This window comes from Mustela putorius, unplaced genomic scaffold (genome assembly GCF_011764305.1).
Source record: "Mustela putorius furo isolate JIRA1106 unplaced genomic scaffold, ASM1176430v1.1 tig00000874_pilon_pilon_pilon, whole genome shotgun sequence".
NCBI lineage: Eukaryota > Metazoa > Chordata > Mammalia > Carnivora > Mustelidae > Mustela > Mustela putorius.
The window spans coordinates 4,388,821-4,410,968 of record NW_025421505.1 but is presented as its reverse complement, the minus strand read 5'-3'; the positions used below and the strand labels follow the sequence as shown (position 1 = coordinate 4,410,968).

Sequence of the window (22,148 nt, the reverse complement as noted above, 5' to 3'; positions counted from 1 at the left end):
AATTGGGGTCAGCTTTAATGGAGGATGAACTGATACAATGTTTATATGTCAAATACCAAATATGGCAAGAGACAATAATAAATATATAAAACGGATTATATGACCCTGAGTCATTCAACTTAGCTGTGTGCCTGACATATATCAAATGGAATTAAAACCAGTTGTCCAAGTGACCCTCACTGGGTGATGTTGAGAATACAGTGATGTACTGTTCAAGACACTACATTGAGAAGCTAAGATACTTCCATGCTTCTCAGGCTTTAGGGGACTAAGCCAGGAGCACTTGTGAAAACACAGTGTGCAAACATCCCCCCAGAATTTCTGATTTAGTCTGAGACGCACCCTGAGAATTTGCCTTTCCACCCAGTTTCTGGGGGGGACTGATGCAGCCAGTCCCCATACCACGATTTGAAATTTCAATAGTAGTGGTTTCACTTTATAGTAAATTTCTAAGTTCACATGGTAATAAAATGGATTTGTTTTTGATAAATGTGACTTCACCTATGCCTTTTAAGATATATTAGAAAATATCCCTGTTGTTCAGGTGACAGTTCAGATAAAGAAGACACAAACCAGAGATGATCTTGTCCAGGGATCACTAATCTGTCCCCTCTGAGTGGGCCTTTGAGAATTCTCTCAAGAGATTCATGAGTTGCAAAATCATGCCTAAAAACCTGTATTTGGGGACACTGGGTGGCTCAGTTGGTTGGGCATTTGCCTTTGGTTCTGGATATGGTCCCAAGGTCCTGGGACCGAGTCCTGCATTGGGCTCCCTGCTCAGCAGAGAGACTGCTTCTCCCTCTCCCTCTGACCCTGCTCCCTGTTTATGCTCTCTCTCATTCTCAAATAAATAAAATAAAATAAAATAATATTTTAAAAAATAATAAAAACCCAAATTAAATTTTATTAAACAATTTTATTTATTTTATTAAATAATAAATTTTTATTAAATAATATTTTATTCAATAATAACACATATGAACATCTAGACCATTGCCCGATTTTCATTAAGACTTAAATCAGGGACAATAACTCCAGGTCATCTACTACTGTTTGGAAGGAACACTGATTGGGTCAGGATCCCCTAACCATCAATTTATCATAAAGAAAACATGTCCTGAAGAGGATGTGACGTAAGTTCCCACAGAGATGGAAAACTGAGTGGAATGAAAACCCAGCATGCCTGACCACTCCTCCAAGGCAAGTGATCTTTCTGGAATGTTCAGATGCCCACCAGACTCCCTGGTATGAAGCATAGATAAATGCACTCCTCAGTCCTTCAGGGCCATGACACCCAAAGGTAGTAGGTTTGCCACATCCCTCAAGGATGCCATTATACCAATAACTCTGGGAAGGCAAACCAATGGGTAGGACCTGCTACGTATCACCTGTACAGGGTGTGGCTACACAAAGGGGTTCAACCAAGAGGACCACCAAATGTTAGGACACACCATGTAGATGAACAGCTGTTCTGTCAAGAAGGATCAAAAATGCTCAAAAAGATCTTGTGGGGTACCTGGGTGGCTCAGTGGGTTAAGCCTCTGCCTTCAGCTCAGATCATGATCTCAGAGTCCTGGGATGGAGACCTGCATAGGGCTCCCTGCTTGGCCGAGAGACTGCTTCCTCCTCCCCTCTGCCTGCCTCTCTGTCTACTTGTGATCTCTCTCTTTCTGTCAAAATAAATTAAAAAAAAAGAAAAAAAGGATCTCCTTGTAATCAAGAGAAACACCTACAGACACTCCACAAAGACCACTAAAATCCTTAAGCTATCATTCTTGCAGGAGGTGTCAACCTTCACAATCATTTTGCCCACTTCCTCTGGGTAGGCATGTCCAGAGAAAATCAAGGCCAGCTCATGGCCTCTACTTCCTGAATCTCCTGGCTCTGGTACTAATGGTTGCTCATGTTATTGGTGCTCAAGGTTTATTGTTCAATGATTAAATCATATGGGGCTGAAAATTTGAGTCAAAGACCTTCAAAAGTCTGAGTTACCAATGCCACCAGTGGTAGGCATTTAATAAATGCTTGGTGATCTAACGAATTTACTCCAAGAGAGTCTCCTGGATGGAAGGAGCATATCAGAGTCTGTGCTGACATAGTCTGAGTTGAGGCTAAGGTATTATTTCCAGGAGAGAAAGGGAGCAAAACTTAGAAGGCTTGAGGCTCCTTGGATCTGTGATCCCCTTCACTTGTGATTATGTGCTGTAAGAAAGGCAAATTATTGAGGAATTACAGTCATGATTTTCAACACAGCTTTCTGTCAGAATGAAATGAGGGACGCTGGGATTTTATAAGGACCATTCAAAGAGATGATCCAAATTTGTCTATTAAAATACTGACACACTTCCATTCCAATCGGTAAATAGCCATAGCTCTGAAGTAAATGACCATCCTTCTTAAGTCCCTTCAATGTGGCATCACTTCCTTCTCTCCTCAAGGAATCCCTGCCCACCCCCTACTGGCCAGGAATTTGAAAGTTAATGCCTGACAGAGCTGGGGGGGGGGGGGCCATTCAGGATGCTGTTAGAACACTAGAAATGAGCATCTGATCATCTCTTCTAATTGGTTCAATTCTTTGTTGTAATGATCGCTAAATATTTCAAATGTCATTTTTGCCTGAGAAATAAACAGAATACCCTTCTAGCTCACATTACTCTTTTGGGGACAAAACTTGCAAGATTTTAACTTTATAAATGACTTGGCATAGTTAGACTTTGTTAAGAAACTCTAAGTAGAGTCATCCTACTCTAGTGCTTGAAAGCACAAATGCTTCTGAAGTCCCTTTTCTCTCCCTATTCTTTTTTCACAATGAAACTGACCTCCAACTCTCAAAAGCAGTAACTGTCAGATTTCATTTTAAAGGGACAGTGGTCTACTTGCATGGTGTAACATTAAGACTCTGGTGCGTGCTGTCTTTTCACAACTCTTAGCAAAAGGGGGATCCCATCTGAGGTAGTGAAGACAAGGCCCAGTTTCTTGCCCCTAACATCAATCAAATTCTAAAAATCTTGGCTTTCATTATAATCAGCTTATTCTAGAGATAAAGTATCCAGCACCATCAAGTAAACACTGATCCCCTAGGACATCCCAAAACTCTATTTTCTTATTTTCACTCCCTCCCTCTTTTATCATCCCTAAGCTATATTTTCAAAAATAAACACCTAAGAGATGCCCCGATTGCCCAGTCAGTTTTGTGTCTGCGTTCAGCTCAGGTGTTGATCTCAGGGTCCTGGGATCAAGCCCTGGCAGTGGGCTCCCAGCTCAGTGGGGAGTCTGCTGCTTCCTTTCCCTCTGGACTCTCTTAAATAAATAAATAAATAAATAATCTTTAAAACAAAACTCTTAAACTTTTAGTGTTCTAGGTGTATTCAGACTTTTTTTTTCTTCTTTATTTAGGGACACCAGCCATACATTATGCCATCGCTATAAAAAATGCAGATGAGATACATGTACACACATATCACTGAAAGAGACACAAGTAAGGTTGTGGACATTAAAGCCCTAGAAATGATAACAGGTGATAATATACATCCTTGAAAAGATAACGCGATATAATGGATCGAGAGTCAGAAGGTTTGAGCTACTGTCCCAGCCTTGTCATCTATGAGGCACATTTTATCTGCAAAATATCTATAACCACAGCTGCTCTCTTGTCCATTTCCTAGCTGGACAGTCCACTGAGGCAAGGTTTGTGAACATTTTCCGTGTAAATTCTGAAACCACGTAATTGTAAAGAGGTTAAGTTGGAAAATGCCTAACGCCATTTGGAAGAAGAAGTCCTAGATAGTCTTATAAATTCAGAATTTTGCCAAGGACCTGGGTTTCTTATCATTCCTCATAATCTTCTCTATACCCAGCTTTTCCCTGCATTGGTTTTGATCAAGACACCCATTCCTCTTTGTAGAGATAGCATCAAATGCTCACTACCTTAAGCAAGAAAGCTCTCAAAATGGAGAGGAATCTTCTCCAGGCCAAGGAACTCTGTCAGAGGGCTGATACAGGAAAAGAATATCAAAGGAGATAATTCCTGCATTCCTGGGTATACATTCCTTTGAAAAGCCAGGGAGAAGACAACAGCAAATATCTAAGAGGTGCAACCAAAACATGCCTTTCCCTACCTCCTACTTCTACCCCTTATCTGTCTGCAGATTTCCAAGGAGGGTCTGCAGAGCAGATCTGAGGGGCTATCAACATTTGCTTAGTCAGCCATCAACAATAATACCTGGGAGAAAAATTTTAAAATTCTCACTACTTTTTGTTGTTGTTGTTGTTTCTCTACTTTATTTGCAATAAAACTCCGAGTATAATAATACAGAAATAAATGAGTTTAATATTATTGTTTACTATTACCCACAATACTGTCCCTCCCACACACCCCAGAATGGACTATGGGCTAGTATGGAAAATACTGGTGCATTCTGTTTAACAGAATCAAAACTATCTTGGGATGCACCCACAACAAAGTTTTTTATTAGCGTTAAATCACATGGTCTAGGTAGGGTCTACAAGGGTCTGCAATAATCTGGCATCAGATCCAGTGTGGTTCTGCCTCCCCAAACTGCCATTCAGTAGAGTTAATTCAATTTTGTATGCTATGGAAACTGTTATCAACCACTGAGGTTGACATCAAGTCATCTTAGATATAAAAGCAACCACCTCTGCAGTGGATACAAATCCTGACCTCTAGTGTACAATGATTCAGCTGGGCTAGAACAGGTCAATAGCTTTGCGAAACAGCAGTAATGGGCAGAATCCGCTAAGAAATCGCTAAGGAAGGCCATCACGCCTCTAGATGTTGGCAGCGTCTCATTTTCCATCAAGTCTTAATGGAAACATTTATTTCTGATCTAGGTAGTCTGGATGTACAGGAGAGAAGACAGGAAACGACTGTGAACTTAAACTGTAGGGGACACTCAGCCTGCTTGCCCAAGTTCTTGTACTCTAAAACCAGGACCTTAGAGGAAACTGACCAGGAATGGCAGGGTCGGGAGCGACTGGCTCCCAGCTTGCCAGTGCCAGCCGCCTTCTGCCATGGCATCTGTCTGTCCTCTGCACTGGTGTCCCTCGGAGGAGGGTGTGGTCAATGTGCCACATTTTCTCATGCATCATCCCTTGCTCGTTTTAAAGTCAAGGAATTAAATCACATTATCGTAACAGCCAGCCCCTAGGCACATTTCACCATTAACAGATGTGTTTTATAACCTTGCTTATCTAGAATTTGCCCAGCTTCCTAGAGTTTAAGTTAGAAGAAAAAATAAACAACAAAATAAAAGTAAAATGGCAGAAGATGAGACAGAAGTTTCTCAAGGCTGAGGCAGCATGATTTACTGCTTCCAAATGTTTTAACGTCCAGCCCAACATTCTCACACATATAAAGGAGATGTATCACCAAATAAAACTGAAGTTTATCATGCCAGGCTTGACAAGAGGGAGAAGGATCATACACCTAGAATGATACTCATCCACAGCTACCACAACCACCACAACAGAGGAAAATAAAAATTCGTGGCTTATCAGTGGAAGTAAAATGTCTATTATTTGAAGCATTAATTCGTGTAGATCAAATCATATTCCCAGATTAGAGCAGAACGATTAAGCAATGTGGTACTGGAGCCCAAATTATTTCTTTGAAAATAGTTCTCTTTTATAGGAAAGGTGAGTTAAATTTCCGAAATTGTGTGTTTAAAGGAAAAAGGGGTAACATGATGAAAGCGTCTAAAGTTATTTTTAGGTGCATTTGTTTACAAAGCTCCTGCAAAACTTAGTCACCAAGACAGCTGTGCTGAAAATTTTGTGGAGAAAATGCATTCTGTCCTCTGCACAGGAAGTCATTGTGCAATGGGGAAAATATGCAATGACAAAGTACCAAGTAGTTGTGTGGTTCAAAACTCAGCATCTGACCCACTAGGGTGTTTGCATGAACAGGCACTCTAACATCCACCGGCTGTGTCATCCTTTCTTCGCACAGGAACTGCCATTCACAGGCTTACGAAAGAGGCAGTGAATGTTATTGTCTGCGTGTCTAAAATTACTCTTGCGATTACTTGGAAAAATAATGTGAAATTTCCACTATAATTTTGTGTGAAATACTTAGATGTGGTCAAACAAATCTTAATTTATGATTTAGAGAACCGAAGCAATCTCAACACTGCCAAGAAAGGCAAGGAAACCGGAGTTCATCTTTCCAGTGCTTTCAGGATGGCCCATTGTCTGAATCAGGAGCAGTTTAACCTTGAGGGATCACACAGCCACTCCCTTGGAGAGCTGTTTTTGATTGTATGGAAAGATCTGCAAGAAACAGTCCTCGTGACATCTGTGTCCTCCCTTTCTAGCATCTGCTTTGTTTCTGGGACAGAACTCTGGGTTAGAATTAAACATCAGTTTTACTGTAATGATCCCCAGGTTATTATTCTGTCATCTTATTAAGTTGTCAGGTCCTGGCATAACTGGCAGGATCGCATGGAGACCACACCAGAGTCAGATGCCTATTATGACGGGTTCGAGGAAGATCAAGCTCGCCCTTGACCTCAATCAACCTCGCAAAGTGTAACAGTCTGGGTGTCAGGACACCCCAGGGAGTCTCTGACTTCTCATTGTCATGCTTTAATGTCATCAGGCACACTAATCACTGGAGAAGGAGAAATCTCATGCTCTCCAGAAAATTGCCCCAGGAGCTTAAATTCTGGTGTGAGATACTAGAAATTGTTGTACCATTCAGTGCTGGTCTTCAATGTAGTAAGAGCCTACTTTTTTACTAGTTGTTTTTGATTGATGAAGTTGGTCTTAGCACAAAGTGATTTCAACACTGAATCTACCATTTTTTTTTCAAAATTTTTCTGGATATAAATGGCCCATCTTTATATTTATCTATGCATATATACAAAGAAGGTCCATAATCCTTTAATATATGTGTATGTGTATATATGTATATGTGTATGTGTATGTGTGTGTGTATGCATATGTACTGTGTGTGAATTGTGTATGCAGAGGGTGTGTCTACTGAATTTTAATTGCTGGAAAAATACGTCCAAAACATAAAGTTGAGCTGAAATAGGTCAAAAACAAAGGTGAGAATCGATTCTTTTTTTTACTACAATGAAACCAAGAGGTATTCCCTGCCAAATATTTAATGATGTAATTTGGACAAAGTTTCAGTGAACTGTTCTTTCTTCTTTTTCCTCCTTAATTTTGTTTTATTTTTTCTCAGTAAAAATGGCTAAAATAATGGATGAAGACAAATAACTGAATCAGACTCTGGAGTGAAATGTATCTTGGTTCACACCCCATCTTGATCATGGACCAGCCCTAGACTTTGGTCAAGGGCGCCCTTGTCTTCCATTGTCAAATGAGGAGAATGATAAATGATAATTACCTCACAGATCTTTTGTGAGGATTAATGATAGGAATGTAAAGTCCAGCATCTGGTGCATAAAAGGCACTCATTTCAGAAAAAGTAAAAGTTTCATTTAAAGTAAATCTCCTGCTTTTCCTGGGTTTAGGTAAAATTGAGAATAATGGGGATATTTTCCTCATCGGTATGCTGAAATGTATACCTACTCGGTCACCTAGTACAACACATAAATATATAAATCAATAAAGCCTTCAAAAATACATCATTTGGGTCTGGAGCAAAGGAAATGACAATTTTTCTTGCTGAATGGTCTTTCACTCAATGTTAAGGTCGATCACTTAATCTCGGAAAATCCAGAAAATTCAACAGCTAAAGCTCTCACCTACACCCTAATTCAGTGCTTTGGGGTCTGTATGGCTCTTTGTGTTACTCTGCAATCTGTTCCACCTGCAGCTTAATAGGTGGTCAAGTCACAGCTGAGTCCCAAAACTTCACTTTGGAATGTTCTGGCCTTTTAGGCTCAAAAAGAACGTGTTTAGATTTAATGGTTTTATGGCCCATCAAATCCTGTGTGGTAGCCTCTAATTGCATCCAGGGGCAGGAATTTCTTTTAAAATCTTTTTTTTTTTTTTTTTTTTTGACAGTTTACTAAGAATTTGCTAATATGCTGAGCATTCCTGGAACGCGTTAGGCGGGTTTTAGTTTTTCTCTATTTGAGGTCCCGGCACTCCCTCATGTGGCACTTGCGCACATAACAGCCAGAAGCAAAGGGATGAATTAACAATCTCCTCTCCTTCTCCTCTCCTTCCTCTTGATTTTTCCTATCATTCCATGAAGGCTGAAATTTAATTTCATTACAGCCACAGTGCCTAACACTGGAGAGAGTTCCATGATCATGTCCTAAAAGCCTCCGTGGTCTATTAAGCATTTTATTTACTCTTTGAGAAGTCAGAGATGCTTTATTTCTCTTGTGAGATGGAAATCTCGCCTCAGGAGACTATCTGCTTTACATGGCACAAGGGTTTATGCATATCATTGATATTTCCTTTACTACGCGGAGTATGTGGAGACATGATTCTGTGGTCATCCTGGAAGCTCATAAGAAGAATAAAACTTAACAAAAAAAAAAATCCAATAAGGTTTCAAATGGATGCACCATTATAAGTAGAGACATTTGTATGGCTTTGTAAATATTATAAGAGTTGTCAATTATTAAAACGTTAACTAAATCATCTAGTGCAATAAATGTCTTATTCATAACACAGTGCATGGCAAACTGCTCTCCACTCAGTGCTTCTCTGTTAGTTTCCATCGTTTTTTTTAAGATTTTATTTATTCATTTTTGCTATATAGAGAGAGAACAAGCTGGGAAGAGAGACAGAGGGAGAAGCAGATTCCCCACTGAGCAGGGAGCCTGAGGAAGGACTCCACCCCAGGACCCTGGGATCATGACCTGAGTGGAAGGCAGATGCCTAACCGACTGAGACACCCAGACCCCCAGTTTCTTTTCATCTTAAAAGAATTTTAGGAATTGTTTTTGTTTTTTTTTTTTTAAGATTTATTTATTTTAGAGAGAAAAAGAGAGCACAAGCGGGGGAAGGGGAGTAGGGGAGGGAGAGAGAATCTCAAGCAGACTCCCAGCTGAGCACAGAGCCCAACATAGGGCTTGATGGGGGCTCAATCCCATGACCCCAAGATCATGAACTGATCTAAAATCAAGAGTCAGAGGCTTAAGTGACTGAGTCACCGAGGCACCCTAACTTTTAGGAGTTCTAATTTTTGTTTAAAATTCAAGCCTTTTTATTTAATGCTTCTGAATTTTGCTCAAGGCTCGTATTTCCTAATGAGTTTCATATTCTGTGGCTTTTCCATCCTCTCAAAACTAAAGGGATAAAACTGTAAAAACACAGAATGTTTGCAGTTAATATTCCAAGACTATAACATAGAATTGCCTTAGGGTTCTTGCTGCAGTTAATGATACTTGGAAATATCAGTCCCTGACCAGGATCTTATAAGCAGCACTGCACAAGTGATTAATAACCCAGAAGAAAGTATTTATCCTCTGCAAGCCTCAGTTTCCACAAGCACAGGAATTGGAAAAAGATCCTTAGGGCTTTGGACTCACATTTTACGATCAGTAAGACATAGATGAATTAATGAATGCAAATTGCCTGGCACACATTGATAGCCAACTAAATGGGCTATCATCATTGTTCACAACAGTTAATTTGCGTGGCATCTCTCAAACATCTATTTGTATTTTCAGCAAGATCCAGCAATAAATATGGCTGCTGGTTTTCCTCTATCCCCAGCATGCAGCTATGAGAAATGAAAATCAAAGGCGTACAAATGCTCATTCCACCATCTACGCTCTCTGGGGCTGGCATGGAAGGCAGGGGATAGAGGAGAGGGAGGGCTCTGAGAAGGGCAGTTGTCTACCTTGAATGCTTTCTCATTTAACGGAATCTTAAATGGGGACAGAATCATTTATTTATACCCTGACCACCACCACCATCCCGCCGCCCGCCCCGCCAAAAAACAATTAAGATCATCTTTCTTTTGGGAATTTCCCTGTTTTGGTTTCTGACGTTTTCTTATAGTGGAGATTTGATCTTCGTGCTTGCCTTCATTAGCAGAATCCTTTCTTTAAAGAACCATCCTGGGGCGCCTGGGTGGCTCAGTGGGTTAAGCCGCTGCCTTCAGCTCAGGTCATGATCTCAGGGTCCTGGGATCGAGTCCTGCATCGGGCTCTCTGCTCGGCAGGGAGCCTGCTTCCCTCTCTCTCTCTCTCTCTCTGCCAGCCTCTCTGCCTACCTATGATCTCTCTCTGTCAAATAAATAAAATAAAAATCTTTAAAAAAAAAAAAAAGAACCATCCTATCTGTCCTGTCGAACCCCAGCACACCACAGGAGCACCTCTGTGCTCAGTGACGCACCTAACTTTCCCGAGAGCCCTGACCTCCTTGGGACATGGTAAGCAAACACTGATCGTGCTTAAGCAGCTGACTTTATCAGTGAGGAAACGTAATCCTCCTAGAGAGTGAAAATGACCTGCCACAGAAGCGAAACTAGTTAGTGGTGAATTTCCACATAAATCAGGTGTCCCAGCCTGACAGCCCAGGGGACACTTGTAGCCCACAAAAGTATTTGCTTTGGCCCACACGTTATTGCCTCAAACAGTGTTTTAGAGAATTTTTGATTTATTTGCCAACATTTAAATACCAGGAGATTACACATAAAAATCAAGGCTTCTGGCTTCTCTTGAAATGTTGGGATATCTGGCGATCCCCACGTCCTCATTCCCTCGGCGGGTGGTAGTTAGCTAGCACTGAAATGCAGCTGCCCCCTTCCGGGGAACCTGCAATCACCCCCCCCCCCCGCCCCGCCACCATCTCCACCACTGAGCCTGCACTGTTGTTTTCTTAACTTCATCTCTCTCTGGATATTTATGTTACCAGTCTGACCCTCAAAGCCATTTTTGAGGTCCCTGCATTAAAGCTTAAAACAAAAATACCTTTAGCAAAGTGAAAAGGGCGACTTTCACAACCGTTAAAGTGCAAATAGAGTTTACTTTTCTGAAAGTCGGTTTTTTTAATATGTGGGAGAAATTTGGGGGACCCTGGGGCCAAATAAAAAGTGCACCCCATTTTGGGAAGCTTTTCCCAGCATTATTCTCATGTGATTCTCAAAGGACCACCTAGAAGTAAGAGTTCTTATTCAACTAAGTTTGCCAGATATAGTAAATAAACACATAGGATGACCCAGCTACAAAGGATTTGTTGTTTACCTGAAATTCACATGTAATTGGCTCCATATTTTATTTGGCAACCTTACATTTACAGCCATTTTGAGAATGAAGAAAGAGTAGTTCCATTAGTCACTCTTCAACCACAAAGCCGTGTAAGAAAAAAGCTCTCTTCTCGAGCCCAGTTCACACTGGGAACAGGCCTCAAAGTGGTGGGGAAAGAAAAAGTCCAAAAGACCCTTGAAGCCAGGTTCTGTGAAGTCTGGAGAGCCAACTGAGAGGGTAAGATTGTGGTACTGTGGCAACTTCCAGAACTTTCTGGATGCCCATTCTAATTATTCAAGCCTGACCATTTCCTGGGGATTTGAGCGGCCCTCACATTGGTTTCCATTCTTCCAGAAGCCAACAATGACACAAAGATAGGAGTACAAGTATTTTATTTAGAAATAATCAAAGGTGAAAAGTGAGAAAGGGAGGGGAAGGCAGTCAACAAAAGGTATGTTAATGGCCACGTAATGCCTAAGCTTCCTATTTGTCTGCTCCTATTGCAAGAGAAAGTGTCGGGCAAAAATCTGCAGGTTCTGATAGAAATCATAAGTAACAGAGGGATATATCCTGAGCACCAACAGCATCTGTTCCTGGCACACATGCCTTCTTTCCTTCCAAAGAACATATCCATCCCACAACCAAAATATACCAACCAAGGCGGATCATGGACTGATCACCATCAGCTTTCAGGGTTAATCTAAACATTAAATAGACCATCCATCCACCCATGGTAATTGGACCATAGAAAAAAACTTAAGGAATGTTGAAATCCTTAAAGGAGGTTTCTACCACGAGTTTGGATATAACGCCCTCACAGGAACCTGATCCAGTCTCAGATCCTTAAGGACATTGTGTGCGACCTTCCATCACCAGTTCCTCTGTGTCCTCAGGGTCATCACACCCTCTGCTTTCTTACTGTTCAACCCTGTCCCAATACTGATCCTGTATCCAGCTCTCCTGTGGGGGCTAGGGGGAGTACCAGGGCTGCTTTGCATGCACCTACAGCAACAAATCAATTACTTTTAGGGGACTGTAATTGACAGATAAATGGGCTTCCCCTCATGACATGTATGGGATTTTCTGGAAATGGAAAGCAGCACAAGATGGTTAGGAGCAAAGATTCTGGAGCCAGATTGCCCAGGTCTGAATTCTGCTTCTGTCACGTATGAGTTGTGGGATCCCGGGCAAGTTATTCATCTGCTGGGTGCCTCGAGTTTCCCGTGTGTCAAATGGGCTTACTATAGTACTGCTTCCTTGGGCTGCCCCGAGGATTCAGTGTTTTAATATTTGTAATACGGTGCTTAGAATAGCACCTGGAACATAGTATTTGCTTTGTAAGTGTTTGATAAATTAATCTAAAGAAAGACTCCAATAAGTACTTACTTAAGAATGCCCCCTGCTTAGTACTACGAGGAAACAATGTTGCACAAAATAGTCCTATCTAGGCCATCAAATTAGTGTTTCTTTCTTTCTTTTCTTTTTTATTTGACAGAGATCACAAGTAGGCAGAGAGGCAGGCAGAGAGAGAGGAAGGCAAGCAGGCTTCCTGCTGAGCAGAGAGCCTGATGCAGGGCTCTATCCCAGGATCCCAGGGTCCTGGGATCGTGACCTGAGCTGAAGGCAGAGGCTTTAACCCACTGAGCCACCCAGGCGCCCAGCAAATTAATGTTTCTAAATGAGTTTTCTTCTCATTTTTCTTTCATCCCATCCCCACCAAAAATAGGGAGCTCTGACCTTGGAACCATCACAAGGGAGGTGGAGAGTAAGTCCTGTCATTTACTCATCAAGAAAACTGCCTTCTCTGGAGCTCTAGCTCTTTGCCCACAGAATGAACATAGGGACACTTGTCAGGTATCACATAAAGAGATATATACATATATTTGGAATCTCCAGGATTCGTGGTTGTTGTCGAACCAAGTGAGCTCTGTTTATTTTCTTCTTTTATTTCCTCTCCCTCACTGCCATTCTCCTCATGGTCCCTTATCCATCTTTTGCTTAGTTTTTATTGTTCCTATCTTACAAAATAGTTCAAAGGGAAATTTCTAAATATGGACCCAGAAGAAGAAGAATAGAAAGTCAAGAGTAATCCCATCACTCATCAATAAACACATATAAAATGTAGTCTGCATTCTTTGCCTTAATAAATAAATGTATTTTAGGGCCTTACCATGGTTTGTAACCTCTTTTTAAAAATGGTACTGCAACATCTTTCCATATCAATACACTCCTTCTCTGATATCATTACAAAAATGTACCCCATTTCTAACATACCCTGTTTTTGACAACCAACCTCCGATTACGGGACATTTGGGTGGGTTTATTTTTTTCTAATTTTTCTCCTATTAAAAACAACAAAGGAATGAGAATCCCTGCAGAGATGTCACTCTTCAAAGTCATAATTTTTTTCTTGGAATTCCTAGAAGAGCAGTTAGAGCATCACATGGAATTCACACTTTCAAAGCTTTGATAAACAAGTGTCAGTGATTTTCTAGAGATACAATTCCACTCTATGCTCTTCCTAGGGATATTTGAAAATGCACATTTTCCTTCCACCCTCCTCACAGTCTAATCTGAAAATAATAACTTGATATTCAGAAAATAAAATATATACTTATAACTTATGTTTATTTGGTAGCTAGGGAAATGAATAATTTTCTGTTTTAAAAATCTTTTTTGAAATTTATTTATTTGACAGAGATCACAAGTAGGCAGAAAGGCAGACAGAGAGAAGAGGAAGCAGGCTCCCCACTGAGCAGAGAGCCTGATGTGGGGCTCGATCCGAGGACCCTGAGATCAAGACCTGAGCTGAAGGCAGGGGTTTTAAGCCACTGAGCCACCCAGGTGCCCCTAATTTTCATTTTTTTATTGGCCATTTTCATGAGTCCATTTATGAATTTTCTTTCTTTTTTTTAAGGTTTTATTTATTTATTAGAGAGAGAGAGATCACAAGTAGGCAGGCAGTGAGAGAGGGGAAGCAAGCTCCCTGCTGAGCAGAGAGCCCGATGCTGGGCTTGATCCCAGGACCCTGAGATCATGACCTGAGTCGAAGGCAGAGGCTTTAACCCACGGAGCCACCCAGGTGCCCCATTGATGAATTTTCTATTCATCTTTTCTTACTTACATCTTTTCATCTATTTGGGGTTCATGGTATTTCATTATTCAAGTATAAGGGCTCCTCACACGAAAAGGTCATTAATGCTTTGCCGCCTCATAGTTTTTCAATTTGTTTTGCTTGCCATTGTCTTTTCAATTTTTGTAGAACTTTGACAGCATGGAAATTTCTGGGGTTTGTGTTGATTTGTTGACTGTTATCTATAGAATGCTTGGGAAGACCTCTTTTACCCCAACTGTACATGGAAAGATATGTTTCCTTCTTTTACCCCCTCCTTCTCCCTTCCCATATTTCAGGATTACCATAGACAAATGGCTGAGGATCCAAGACCACTTCTCTGTGTGTAGTCCTAGAATTAAAAAAGTTCTAGACTCTAACCTAAGTCTGTCCAGGATAACCTGTGTCATGCTGATATCCCAGGCAGAATTCTGTGGCAGACATTTCAAGAAGAGAAGTAAACCCTTAAGATCTGTGATATATGGAACTAAAAGGCTTTACAATAGTATTTAATTTCTGCTCTTTGGGCCTGAATTTCCTGCCCTGCTTAGCATCAAAAGAAGTCAGATAGAATTCATCACTAACTTTCCTATGAGTTTCTAAAGCAGAGTGGGGAGATTTATCAACTGTGCCTACCTTTTCAAATATTCATATTTGCTAGGGGACTAGGAAGCTAATAAATTAGCCCTAATAAGAAATTTATTTACATCATATTTGAATTTCTCATCTCTCTGTCTCCTAAGGCAGTTAGAATACTCTATTGGGAATATAGCCCATTCGTAATAGAGAACCGTGGTCCCAGACCGTGACAGAAAACTCAACCAATCAGGTCACTACATTTGCTGTTTCCTGGTGAGAATCGCATGGTTTGGGGAAGTAGGAAGGGTTTTGAAATAAGGTAGCCATAAAATTGAATCCCATCTTTGCCACTACCTAGCTGTATGACCATGGGGGAGTCAATTTCTCAAACCTCCATTTTCTGATATGCAGATATTAATACACATAATATAACTAAAAGCTGTTGAACCGCCATTCTGCCTGCAAGGCACTATTTTAAGTACTTTATATGTGCGAACTCATTTAATCCTAATAGTAACTGAGGGAGGTGAGTACTATCTTTATGCCCACTTTATAGCTGATCAAACTGAGGCACCAAGAATACCTTGCCCAGCGTCACAGAGGAGCAGAATAGGCAAGAACAGGTATTTGGATGGCAGCGTCCATGATCTTAATTTCTGTGAGCGTAAAAATATCCAACGACGTGTTTCCTTGATGCATACAGAGAAAGAAGTCACTAAATGTTAGTCTTCTTCTGTGCCTTTGGGGAGGACTCCCTTCCTACCTCTCACAGTTGCGAGCTCCCCGTCCTCATGAGCCATGCGCTGCATGGCCGTAGCCCCAGCGCATATTGGCATGCTGACCCTCTGCCCCAAAACTGAAGTCGACAGGTCTACTTCTGCAACATTCCGGAGCATCCGTGGATATAGCTTCCATCTAGAATTTGGAGGGGAAGAAAAGGTTTTAGAATTTTAAAATCATCACCAAAGCGTTGACATTTCATTTTAGTTAAAAAGAGAAAATATCCTTTTATTTTTCCCATCTGGCAAATTACAAAGTTAAAGGAACAGGGACATTTTTAATGTTTGTGAAGATAAGAGAATAATGAATGTCACGAGTGACTGTTCTTAGTGAGGTGTGATTAGCATCTGGGAGGACTTGCCCATGCGAGCTTTGACACAAGCATGCCGATTGCCAAGACAGTCCAGAACAGATCACCATCTTGAATAAATGGCCCCATTTCCTTTTGCAGTGAAACCAATCCCTTAACCACCCTTGATACCTTTTCTGTCCATATGGTTTTACTTTATAAGAATATACAAAAAGTATCACAAATAATGTAGCGTTTGGAGTCTGACTTCTTTCACTAAAGTATAGTGATTTTCAGATTCGTTCATGTTGCCAAATGCGGCCATAATTGTTTCCTCTTGGTGGATGAATAGTATTCCGCCATACAGCGGTGCCCCCGTCTGTTTGCCCATTCTCCAGCTAAGAGACATTGGAAGGTTTCCAGTTTGAAGCCGCTATTAAAAAGCCACTATAAACATTCACATAAATGCCTTTGTGTGAATATAACTTTCATTTCACTTCCTCCAAGTCATTTTGAAGATGGTATACAAAAACATGGAAGGCAGACTATAAGAAGATACACTGTGTTTAGTTTTTCATTCATATATATATATGTGTCCAGTTTTTCTCATATATATGCATATATATACATATATACATACATATATATCAGACAGTAATCTTAGGTAATTCCTTTTAAAATTATAATTGGTTTATAATTTTACTATAAAATTTCTTCAAGTCAGTATTCTTTGAAGTATGGTGATGAGAGAAGATAATTTTCTTTAGTTTAATGGAGCATTTTCCTCAAGAAAGTTACTTGGCAGAAACTGGAGTTTTGGCTTGAAGAATTTTTGACTCCTGAACATGATCTTAAATAACTCTTCCTGCAATTCTTTCGTGTTGTAATGAAAATGATCAATAAACCAAGAACCAAAATTTTAAGAGTCAAATTTACAAAAGAACAAGTTCTCTTCCCTCTTAGCAAAATTTATATGTCTTATTTGTTCAGGATTATTTCTCTCATTAGTCTCGATTAGAATGAAAGAAAATGCAGCTCTATTTCTAATGAGGTCTAAGACCATGAACATGTGTATAAGACCCACATACATGCCTAAACAGCACTCACCTTTCCTTACCTAGATTGAGCTCTGCTTCCAGAGAGACCAAGATTTTCAGTTAATACAGTGAAGTGTGATTTAGAACCAGAGTAACCAAAATAAATCGAACCTCCAAAGTCTTGACTGAAGCCTACTTCCTGTCACAGAAGAAATTCTGCCTTCATGTTGCTTTAGGTCTGTAATCTAACCCTTCCTCACATAATAAAGTAAAAACATCCAGCCCTTGAAAAGCACAATAAAGAAGTTTTACTGTGCGATTTCTCTGCAATTCCTTTGAACATCATAATTGTCATTATTTTCTGTCATACCACATGCTTTGCTGCTGGAAGTCTTTTCGTTTGGACTGACCCTCACAGCATGCTTCTTTGATCTCCATTTTGAGCGGGGAAAGGCAGAAGCCTTGAAGAGAGTTTTTATTACCAATCATCTCTAAGTGTATTATTAGAATGAGAGAAAAAGATTTTAAATAGCAACCGTTCGCATGCTGGCCTTGGAAGGCATTAATATTTACTTAGAGCTGAGGAAACAATGAAAGCTTTTATCAAGAGCACACACAGAGCTGCAGGGCATCAGCTGTGTGTGTGTGTGTGTGTGTGTGTGTGTGAGAGAGAGAGAGAGAGAGAGAGAGAGAGAGAGGACATTGTTTAACGTTCAGTTCCTACATAGAAGGCAAAGGCTCAGTCCTATCTTCAGGCAGTAGTTTTACACTTGTCCATGTGGTGGCGCAGTCCCTTTTATAACTGTGTGTTCTTCCTCCCCCGCACCTCCCCCTCCAAAACGCACTACTTTCTGTTCTGAGGGTGACATTACAGGCACTCCCCAACCAGTGCACAAAATGCAAGTCTCACGCAAAATTAGGTAAGATCAATGGAGAGGAAAGTGTGTGCTCTCTAAAATGTTCTCCACATTTTGATACTTTCCGAAAAGCAATTACAACTAACCTTGTCAGGTAGTTCTAATAGCTTTTCAAGTCCCACCTGGCCCCTCCCCCAAGATAAGTGAATTTTCACCAATTTTACATAAAATCACAGCCGACTATAACCTTGGACTGTGCTCTTATAGGACCTCCGCTTTGGAAAAAGGATATGAAGGTTTGAAGAACAACTGAACCAATTGAATAATAAACCTCTTTCAAAGGATGGAAAATAAGATGCCCCGAACAATGGACGTGAGAGAGAGGGGAGGATCCTTTCATAGGGCTTTTGACCCACACCGCACATGCAATGAAAGCCTCACATTTAATTTACAAAAAAATCTGGTGATGCCCACACTCCTCATGATGAGATACTCTATTTGAAGGAAGACACTTAACACCAAGCTTTAAAGCTGTGTGCGGTTACTGAATCCCATCAACTGAGCACAGCGAATTAATGTTTCATAAGTCCTGTAAGATGATCTTGTTGCATTCCAATTTCCAATTTTTTACCCTAAGCATTTACATCCAATGAAATATATGTAAAATATATAAAACAGCACAATTTTAGTAATCTCATTTTTTACTCTTCATCCTTAATATCATGAGATCTTTAAAACATTTAACTGGCTCATGCTAGACTTCTGAGGTATTGCAGTAAAGGAATAAGGAGGCGGGAATCATAGCAAACCTATTTAAATAGCCAAGCCAGGGGCGTCTGGGTGGTTCAGGGGGTTAAAGCCTCTGCCTTCACCTCAGGTCGTGATCTCAGGGTGCTGGGATTGAGCCCCACATCGATCCCCACATGCGGCTCTCTGCTCAGCAAGGAGCCTGCTTCCCCCTCTCTCTCTCTCTGCCTGCCTCTCTGCCTACTTGTGATCTCTCTGTCAAATAAATAAATAAAATCTTTTAAAATAAATAGATAAATAGCCAAACCAGGTTTTGAATGCCTTGGTGTGTAAATGGGTTCCAAAGGCCTATGATCCTCCTGAAAAGGCATGTAGTTGTGTGTGTGTGTGTGTGTGTGTGTGTGTGTGTGTGTGTTAACCCCAATCAGGTCAGGCCAAGCAAAATGAAGCAAGCCGACATAAGCTGTTCGTGTCATGTTTACAACAGGAAATTATGCTCTTCAGTCTGGTTCCATCTATTTGACTTTACTTGTCCTGTTGTATTTTATTTTATTTTATTTATTTTATTTGATTACTTTTTGGCCACAATAACAGTAGAGTCCCAAGTCTTACCCCGGAAATGTTTACAAGCAAGTGCAAGATCACATAAGTGAGCTCGGTCCCCAGAACTCCAAACTATGGCGGTCTGGTCGGACTGGAGCACAGAGAGGTAACAGCTGTCACTGTGAATGACTTTCTGTTGTGCTTGCCAGAGGGGGAGGTGGATGCATTTTATAAATGGCTTTTAAGTGCCTTGCCACTGTGTCACAAGGAGTTATCTGGGATTTGGTTGTTCTGCAGTCTTGGTTTGAATCAAAATGAGAGAGTTCAGCTTGATTTGCTTAATCCCATTAACTCAAAGACACCAGGACACCCCCCACCACCACCTCCCCACTACCTCCCCTCCCCCGCAGGAAATCTATGCTTAGCTCCACCTCCTAGTTCTGTGCTAGAAGGTTTGGAATGAAGGGTCCCCCAACAGATTGCACAACAAAAGAGGAATTGAAGGGTTAGATAGGAAATGGCCCCTAACTTTTGTTGTGATATAAAAACTCCTCAAGCAGTTGATAATAAAAAAGCATCCGCCAACCTCCAGAGAAGGTTGATTAATCCCCATTTTTTTTTTCCCCCTTTCAAGCTGAACCAAAGGGAAAGGTCAATGCTCATGGAAAGGATGGTGTGGCAAACTCGTCCTCAGGATCTGTGTTCAGTCCTGAAGTTACTTAGGCCATCCCTAGGCTGGGAGTGGTCACTGGAGTTCCATGTGACCCACAGAAGCATGAGGCACGCCTCCCCTTCACAACCTGGAAGTCAATGCTGTCTTCTCTGTCTCACCAAGTTTCTAGAATTTCCAGGGTTGCGGTGGCGTCTGTATTTGCTGCAGCCCTTTGTTCCCTCTTTAAGGCCTCTGGGGGGGGGGCAGTTGTTTTGGGTATATTTTGCTTCAATTCAACCCACCAGCAATACAGAGGTCAAAGATCCATGTGCTCCATGGGCGGGCAAGCTCCCATGAACAGAGAATTTGTCGGTCTGGGTCATGGCTCGATCTTCAGCACGCGGTTCAGAGTCTAGCCCACAGAGATTCCTAGTAACTGTGAGTTAATTAATTAAGTAGCATGAGGTGAAGGGGGTTGAAGGGTGGGTCAGGAAATAGGTAGTCCCCTGAGTGTTATGACCTGAGAAGTTAAAAGAGACACCAGCCTGTCAAGGGCCCAAAATTTCCTTGATTAAAATGACCAGTTTGGAGTTAAAGTGTTGTTTTTAGGAGACTAGTAGGAGGTAAACCGTATTACCTGGTGAAGAGAACCGCTATGAGCCTAGGAAGGGACATCTTCTGACCTGAGCCAAAGGCAGAGGTTTAACCCATGGAGCCATCCAGGTGCCCCAGAAAAGTGATTTCTGGGAGATTTTGCTCTAGACTGACAAAGCCAAGAAGGAAGGCAAAGACTTTCCTCTGGGTCTTTTCTTCCTTTTTTCTTTAACTTATCACCATCAATGAATACCCACAATACTCGCTGGTTTTACTAAAGGCCATCCTGTAAGATGGAGAAGCCTGAAATCGCCTAGCGTATCAAGGGCTCTCCTCCCGGGCTTCAGCAAATAAACCATTTTGTAACTGCCAAGAGAAAAAAAAAAAAAAAAACTCCTCTAACGTTATTTTGTTTCTTGTTTTTATTACACACAGAAACATAAACCATGACCCCCACCGGGTTGTGCTTTGAAATATGAAAGGCAAGGAGAACTAATTTGGGGATAGAGGGAGATTAAGCACTTTGGATGAGGGATGAAATAGCCCCGTTGAAAGATGAATGCTATAGAGACAAATTGAAACCTAAAGTGAAAGTTTAGACAACAGTATTCAAAATGAATGATAACGGGAAGGCGGCAGGATAGGAACATTCGAGGCAACAATCCGATCTGGTTCAACCAGATAAGATGGCTATCTTGCCCTTAATCCTAACTGCTTCCTACACCATGAGCGAGAGATAAGCCTCCCTGTTATACTCAGAGAGAAAGAATAGTCACCAGAACGCATCACTATTTTTATACACAGTTAGATGAGGTATCCATGTAATTCCACGTGAGGCAAATGAGGCTTGGTTTTGTCAGTCAATTGTTTGAAATTCCTAGGCTTGGGATTTTTTTTTTATAAAGATTTTATTTATTTATTTATTTATTTATTTGACAGACAGAGATCACAAGTAGGGAGAGAGGCAGGCAGAGAGAGAGAGAGAAGCAGGCTCTGCACTGAGCAGAGAGCCCCATGCGGGGCTCGATCCCAGGACTCTGGGATCATGACCTGAGCCGAAGGCAGAGGCTTTAACCCACTGAGACACCCAGGCGCCCCGGCTTGGGATATTTTTAAACAACCTACTAGGCCAAGACTTCTCATGGCCCCCAGAGTTTTTGCCTCTCTACTAAGCATCTATCTAGACAAATAATTTCACATCGTTAACATTACCACTTGGAGATCTTATTTCGGTAGAATGTCCTCATGTAATTTTAAAACATGATTTAAAAAATAAAATTTTCTTACCTGGAAAATGCAGCAACATTATCAACCAAAGTTTCCTGGTCATTTGCCCCAGACCTATAATAGTCATAGATAGACTTCTGAAGGACTGATTTCGCATGTTGTTCATAATCACTGATACAAACTAATCGCGTAAACATTTTCACAGGGTATTGCAACCCCAGGTTTGGGGTTTTTTCTCCCCTGCATAGCCTTCTACATCCTGATAGTTCCACTACTTGTCAATTATTAACAGAATTTTTCCAAAGTTCAGATTTACTTCTCTGTTGCTTACATTAAGTGAGTAAATACATAGCTTAGATTTTGCAATTTCCCTTGCATCTGTCTGCCAAAGAACAGCTACACCTAAGCCATGAGAAGGTGGGGTTGGGGAGGCAAGAGGAGGGGACTAGTTGTCTGTCACATCAAAAATTAAGGACTTAGAGAGGTACTTGCATGAATCTGCTCCTGAATCTGTTCTGGCTAAGGCTGCTTCTCCCATACGGTATGTGCATTTGCTTGGAACCCTGAATGGGCTGCCCACTCATTTTTCT

The 22,148-nt window shown here is 41.1% G+C and overlaps 1 protein-coding gene across 1 annotated transcript in view; it reads right to left on the bottom strand.

The window, feature by feature from the left end:
- HAO1 (hydroxyacid oxidase 1) overlaps positions 1–21,815 on the bottom strand; it is a 49,484-nt gene extending 27,669 nt beyond the window's left edge. Inside the window, exons 1-2 of the mRNA XM_004751540.2 lie at positions 21,619–21,815; positions 15,596–15,747 (exon numbers count right to left, since the gene is read on the bottom strand). Coding sequence (XP_004751597.1) covers positions 15,596–15,747; positions 21,619–21,755 — 289 coding nt within the window. The 5' untranslated portion in view covers positions 21,756–21,815. The remainder of the gene's footprint in view (positions 1–15,595; positions 15,748–21,618) is intronic.
- Positions 21,816–22,148: the final 333 nt, after the last annotated feature.